The sequence below is a fragment of the Antrostomus carolinensis genome, unplaced genomic scaffold, assembly GCF_000700745.2.
Source record: "Antrostomus carolinensis isolate BGI_N321 unplaced genomic scaffold, ASM70074v2 scaffold21097, whole genome shotgun sequence".
In the NCBI taxonomy this organism is placed as follows: Eukaryota; Metazoa; Chordata; class Aves; order Caprimulgiformes; family Caprimulgidae; genus Antrostomus; species Antrostomus carolinensis.
Window position 1 is genome coordinate 23,827 of NW_010329852.1, and position 7,281 is coordinate 31,107.

The window sequence follows — 7,281 nt, forward strand, 5'->3', positions numbered from 1 at the left end:
TCTCTGCCTCTCGTTTTGTAGCCACGCACTGATCAGAGCTACAAACCAGAAGCTGATACAAAGGGAGGTGGCTTGTGAAATTTCACCAAACTGAAGTGAGGCATTCTGAAATTTGTTATTATCTTGGTTGTCCACTTTTTTAGCTTGAAATTGAAAACTGTGCATAAACCCAAACTTGTTCAATTTTAAACAGCAAATTTAATTTGGTCTCTCACATTCCAGATTAGTATCCTAAATCTTGGTGGAGTGTGGTGCAAATGGATTGGTGGGTGCTCTTTGCTTCCCCTGGTAACAATGTTGACCAGAGAAGCTTTCTCAGTGTCAAATCCAGTACATTCTCTGGAACAGATTTAGTGCTGATGAAATAGTATTTTCCAATAACAAACAAAACTTTGCCACTAAACTTACAAGTAGTTCTAGCAACACAATAAAGAGGAACTTGAAATCAGACCTCAGCCTTTCTACCCACATCCTTACTGTCTCCGTGTTTCCCATTAATGGATTATGCCTCTCTTCTATTTCATTGTCAAGATGAAGGAAAACTTCATTCTATTCCATTTTGTCCCCTGCTACTTCCACTACAAAGTCGTCAATGTGTTTAAACATGAATCCCTGGAGCTTCTAGCTCTTTGATAAGTCTTCTTAACTCCCAGTTAAGCAAAAGAAGAGTAAAAACCAATCACAGGACTTTGTGATAACTATTCCCTATGACCCTTGTCCATTCTTAGTCTGTCTCACAGAAGTAAGCAAAAGATTTACTGTCCAGAAAGTACAAGGAAAAAAAAGGAAATGCAACAAATATTTTTAGAATTTTATTAACTTTAACAAAAAGGGTAGTCAGTTGTTTGGAGAGGATTCAGATACACATTTAAATGCCAACTGAGAATATTTAACAATCTATGTACAACTGTGGCAGCCATCAGCTGCTGAACGCTAATCAATGTAATCCAAGTCTTCTGGGATTCCAAAACTTTTATCAATTCTGCTCTCTTCAAATCCAAATTTACGTTTGGCCCAGGACTTTATTGAAAATATGTTATCTGTAAACAGAATGAAAAACATTCAGCTTTGAATATTTAGGAAAGCATAAATTATAGTCTTGGCTACAACAAAATCCTTCCATGTGCATTATATCTGTGTCTATGAAAAAGGTACATGGTGGGGAACATCATTATAAGTAGATTTAGAACAGAAAATGGGCGGTTTTGTTAATGCTTTTACTCAGTACTCAGTAAAACATGTCTTCTTTTTTGGAGGTTACCTTTATCTTTTCTTGCTCCTCTTCTGTGAGAAGACTGAAAGCTACAATTACAGTGTAAGCTTGCTATAGAGTGATGAGGTAAGTGTGAAGATGCATAATAAGTATTTTATAGGTTATTTTTCATCTAGACACCTACTGTGTGACTGTTTACAACTGCAAAAAATCAGATTTAAATTAACTATAAGGCCCTTTCTAGTCCTGCGTATGTTGGTTCAGATAATGTACATTTTGCTTGAAAGTTAAAAAAAATGCCAAACATTCAAGTAGCTTTATTTTAGCCAGCACTTCTCTTTTAGCATCACATTACTATTATTTTAGCATATACATTCGTTTCAATTTATCGTCATTTTTCACTGCAGTGTAGACTGAAACTCACTACGTCACTCCTAACGCCCATAAACTGCATCATTCCTTAAGACAGGAAGTGTCCTTTGTGTCTGCACACCTTGGAAATATTTTATTTTCTTTAACCATTAGACATTTGGTTTTAAAACTGCCTCTTTGAAAGAAAAATATGCTATATATAACCTAATTGTCTAATTAGATAGCAAAGGAGTTTCTACAGGTTGTTCCTTTAAAGCTCTCAAGACCTTGAGAACAGCCTGTCATCAACAGTAGGAAGCCCTGACAGCAGTACTCCCAGAAGTTATTTTCAAATACATAACTTTATTTCCCCATATGCAGTAAACAACATGGTGCAAAGGAAGATATAAAATAATAATAGTCAAAACACTATGATATCCTGCTGCACTTGGCATAACCAATGACAGTGCACAGTCCATCAGTAGCAGATGAATTCTAAACAAAAAAAACCAAAACTGATTCTAAATGATTTTTTAAAAGGAATATATATTGCTTGCTCTGCAAAATGGAAATATATAGCAATACAGCAAAGCTAAGCAACAACAGAAAATTGAGTTAAACTTCCATAGAAATGTTAGCACAGTAACCTTCCTCAAAACCGTGCAGCGTTTCTCCTGCACGTCAAAGCTGATGAATCAGTTTGAGAAATACCTACTTATATTAGCATCCATCGCATGGTAGCAGCAATAAGGTTCCACAAAGCATTCTATTTAGAAACAGATGAAAATTCAGAAAAGAAGAATGAAACTTTCTGAATATCTGGACAGCACCATTTCCAGTCTTGTTCTATTGATGTTTTTCTCATCTTAAGAGATTTTGACTCAACCAAGAAAAAGAGTTGCAGGTTTTAACACAGCATGCAAGATAACACCAGAAGAACAAATATGTTATGTCATGTGAAGCTCAGGAACCAATTGTATATTTTTTTTGCATCATAATTTATAAGCAAAATACATTTCTGCATGCTTTTATAAGTAAGGGCCATATTACATCAAGACTTAATAAAATTTAGAATTCTTAACAATGAGTAGGTCTTTTACTGAAATTGCTCTAGTCTAAAGCAGGGCTAAGCAATATAAATGCATACACACCAGTCCATCTATTGGCTGCCTCCTTGGCTACTTTGTTTGTTTGGCCTGAAATAGAGAAGAAAACAACAACAAAAAGTATCCATTAGAGTAAAATCATATCACAGTTTCAAGGCACAGACATTAAATTTTTATTGACATCACTTTTAGAGAATCAAACAATATAAGAAAGTTATTCTACTGCTTCCAAACCCTTCTTCGGTTTTACGCTTTTAAGGTTCCAGCAAGCACAAAACTAAGAAAAAAGGAGCAAAGAACATAAAAGATACCATAGGAACAACTGTGAGTTTTTTAAGTGTATTTTAAAATAAAATAATCCTAGTTTGGTTTGCCTGGGGGCTTCATTGTCTGTATCAAGACTGGAACTAGATACATGGCCTGAAGATACCAGAGGCAAGCGAGATGGAAAAGATTTTATAATCCTCTCTATACTTAAGTAATCCACCACATAGGTATGCATGACTCTATACAGATAAGGAAAATGACAAGCGTAGCAGTCTATGACATTAATCCAAAAGTTTATTATATAGCTCTGGAAGGTCTCCCAGGCTTTGAGAATCCCCTCAATGAAATGAAGCCAAAATAATGCTCCTCATTAATAAACTTGGCTTCTCTCCCTTACCACTGCTCGAGATCTAAATACATAATAGTAAATTACCATTACTACAAATAGCTTTTATATAGTTTCCATGAGGCAAAACGTTATCAAGAAAAATTGCTCTTAGATCACCTTGCTCCCATTAAAATAAGTACTGAATCAAATCAAGGAGGTTGGTTAGTAATGTGGGAATTTATCATAAGCATTGTGGTTCTCACGCCTACACAAAACTTAGTTATTCCCAGTCAGTCTTGTTAGTACTTGCACGACAATACTTTTTTGAATGGTCAGCATGAAATTTGTCTCCAGAGGTATTGAGAAGTGAATATATGGTCTGGCATCCGTTATTATAAAGATTATACTTCAGGCAAAATTAAATTATGTTGAAAAATAATCTGCTCCTACACAGGAAGCTAAGCACTCATTATTCTACCCTTAATACTTCAGTAAGTGATCTGAAAAATGTTTTAATCTGAGTAAAACACTGTTTTAAAAACAGTGCAGTTTCTAGAAGTGGCCTCCAATCAGAAAGCTTGGGTACAGCATGAAGAAAAGCAAAAAAGAGAGATGGGGAAAAGAGGGGATTATTCCCATCTTAAGAGAGCTATTCCTCATTTCCTTTGCTGACTGCCTGTTGCCACCCCAACTTGTTCAGTTCCATGACTGGCAGCACTGACAACACAGTGACAGCCAATGGCATTTTGAACAATACTCTACCTAATGCTGCATAAAGCAAGTCTGCAGAGAAAGGGCCTTCACTGGTCACAATTTTAAATGTGTTTGCTGTGATACTTCACTTCGCATTTCTCCAAAATTCTAGAGTAGAACTGGAAAGCAGTACCTTACTCCAGGTAATGAAGTTTGAAATGAAGCAGGGGAAAGTAGGATGGTATTAAACTCTGTGGATCTAGAGCTGCAAGGTGACAGCGTCCTGATGGCAGGTGAGTCAACCTAGTCCACAGTACCTGCTAGGTCTCAGCAGAAACCTCTGCTTTGCTGGAAGCAGCTAACCAGCTGAGCCCTGCACTTCTGCATCACACAGCAGCAATAAGTTCCTGCAGCTTTCAGCGTGCAGCACTGTGACTGTGTGGACAGTGCATTAAAAAAATAGTTGTAGCATGGTGCATTGCCGCCCTTCAAACATTGCTTCTGCATGTTAAAATATACACATCCTATCATGTGTTTTTAAGCCTCTGTCAAAGAAAAGGCTGAGGGGACCAACAGATACAGGCTGGGCAACAGGGTGGTTACAATGGCAGTGGCTGCCTATAACCAAGTTGCAGCTAGAAATGAAATCATGGTAGTAAGAGCAGGAAGCTAAAATGGAGAAAACCCACAGTGGGCAGGGCAGTGCCTCCGATGACTTAAATAGCAGAGAAATAACAAAAAAACCCCAAACAAAAGAAACTCCTGAGAGTAAAAGTTACACAAATCAAATGAAGACTATTTTAACCATGTCATTCTTTGCATGCACCACCTGGGACTGATCACAGACTGGCAGCAAAGTGTCATGGTAGAAGTGTGGAAGCATCACAAGTGGAGGCAGATCTTCAGGATGGGGAAGGTGACATTCAAACAATCTGGCTGAATATCAAAGAAGATGCTGCCTCAGTTCTTCAGAGGCTGGGAACACACATCCCACACATTACTCTGCTGCCAGGGGACTTGGGGTTGGGGAAACAAAAGCCACTTGTAAAGCCTCAGGCATATGACATCTCCAGGAAATGCATTCACAAGAGGCCAGAGCAAGTGTTTGCTGCTTGGGATTTCCCATTCACACTGGCTGTCCCACGCACACAGTAACACCATAGGGATGCAAGTATGGATTTATTCTGCCATGTTGAAAATTGGTTAGACCATTAGGCATATTGTATCAACAACAATGTCAGCTAGCTTGGCAAGTGGCAAGGCACCTACATGTTCCTCGTGTCCAGTCTGAGCAAGCTCATGCAAACAAGACAGCTTGCACTGTCTCTTGTCATCAAGTAAGACTGTCACTGCTGCAGGATGGCACTACAGTCTGCTTACACTAATTCCTTCACTGAAATTTCCCCCTCACATTTCTTTTTTTTTTTAATTTTGGGTGAGAGAAACACACCTCATCCATCTCCAGGAACTACTATGTCATCACCACAGCTGTTGCCTCATGGCCATGGGCTGAGTGTCTAGCTATCTGAAGGCGAGACTAAAGTTCCTTGGGATCAGGCTCAACTTTTGCCTACAATTCCACTGCAGGATCTTGTCTGCCTACTGTATCCAACACCATGCCTGAAAGTGGAAGGAGAAACAGGTATTGGCAGATATGGACCTGCATCACCTGAAGACACCAGCTACATCTGCATCATCACCAGCATCTTCCAGAGGCACCTAACTCTATCACAAGAATTGAGAGAAATTAAGGAATCTGTACCTTGACTACTTTCTGAAAACTTTTCATAGTTGCTTGTTGGAACTTTCATTAGTTGTGTCATCTGTATGTGAGTACACATGGAAGGTGAGGGAAAGGAGGACTAGTAAAACAGACAGCTCCTAGACGCATCTACTTTATGTACTGATGTAACTCAAAGTCGTGCTTCTTCTGATCGACTATTCTCTACTTCCACAGGACCATACAACCATTGGCTTCTTGGTTTTTAGACTGTGCTAAAAAGAAAATTTAAGACCTAAAGAAGACAATAGCATGGAAACTTAAAAATGTACACAACAAAGAAGAATCAGGACACAAACTGTGTCAACTGTAAAAAGGAGAAACTCAGCACTGGCTAGTTGCCACAACTACCACGACCATTGGGTCCCAAGCTCAGCTGGAGTCCTGCTGATTCTCCTGCTGACCACAGCTGCTGTATCAGAACTTGATTTTTGGCAGCTACTAAATAGTGCTCCAGTATGGAAACTGCACAAGACAACAAAAGGGCCAAATGTGCAGAAGAGGTGAGCAAACGTGCAGAAAGGAGGCAACATATGTTCCAGGTGCTTCCAGATGTTCTCATTATCACTGTTAACCCTAGGTATGTCTACTTTACATCTATACATCTGCATAAGCTGACAATATATACATATAATATATATACAGCTGCTGTCTGGAAGCAACAGAACAACCCATTATTCTGGAAATTACATATTTATTTCACTAATTTGTGTGACAATGCATCAATACACTTTCCTGCTCCCAAGCCTGCAGGATGCAAGTCATTCACTGGGCTGAGGCACACACCTGTATCCTCTTCTGACCAGTTTCAGGCACACTTGGCATTTTCTAAGCAGGAAAATGGAAGCTTGCATTTTTCTCTCCTGAACTGAGTAAAAGCAACATCACTGTGCCTACAGCAATTCAGGGCCCAGGAGCAACGTAGCTGGCAATACTAGTCTGTTCCGTTAGCAAAACACACCTGGAAATATGCCCTGAACAGTGAAAGGCTAAGGGTCAAACAGTTTTGACCAGTCCTCATGGAAGTCTCTGCTTCCCTCAGCCCCACGTATCTCTGGAGAACTGCAAGGAACTCTAAAAGCTCAGATTCTGGGAATTGAAACATTGTCTTAAGTATATCTGTTTGTTGTCCCTATAGCAGGTCAACCCCCTGTATTCCCATAGAGGAAAACAAAAAAAAAGGAAGGTGCAGCAGCAGTGAATGTCTAAAAAGAAAGTGAGGGAGGGTTGGAAACATGCCTTGTAATGCAGGTGAGTGACATTCTACCAGCAACCTGCAGGGATTCAGGAACAGACCAAGAGACAGAGCTGACAACAGGGCGTGTGGACAGCTGTAGGAGATGCAGTAAGAAGCCTTCTAAAGCAAATGGTCAGGATTGAAGGCCAGCAGCACAAAACATTAACACAGCAATGTTTCTGAACAAATCAGAACTGGCAATATACATTGGCTCAGATCTTAGAACGGCCAGGTGATGTTTCTGATCTGACTCAAGAAGCCCTACAGTCATTCTTAGCATCCTGCAGAAATACACCCTCCTCTTTC

General features: G+C 39.4%; 1 protein-coding gene across 2 annotated transcripts in view; it reads right to left on the reverse strand.

Annotated features, from left to right (window-relative positions):
- Nucleotides 1-797: 797 nt before the first annotated feature.
- Nucleotides 798-7,281, reverse strand: part of MND1 (meiotic nuclear divisions 1) — a 35,397-nt gene continuing 28,913 nt past the window's right edge. Inside the window, exons 6-7 of one of the 2 annotated variants that reach the window (XM_010172737.1) lie at nucleotides 2,716-2,760; nucleotides 798-1,040 (exon numbers count right to left, since the gene is read on the reverse strand). In XM_010172737.1, the coding sequence (XP_010171039.1) occupies nucleotides 934-1,040; nucleotides 2,716-2,760 (152 nt within the window). In that variant the 3' untranslated portion in view covers nucleotides 798-933. The remainder of the gene's footprint in view (nucleotides 1,041-2,715; nucleotides 2,761-7,281) is intronic. The other variant, XM_010172736.1, reaches the window with a different exon arrangement.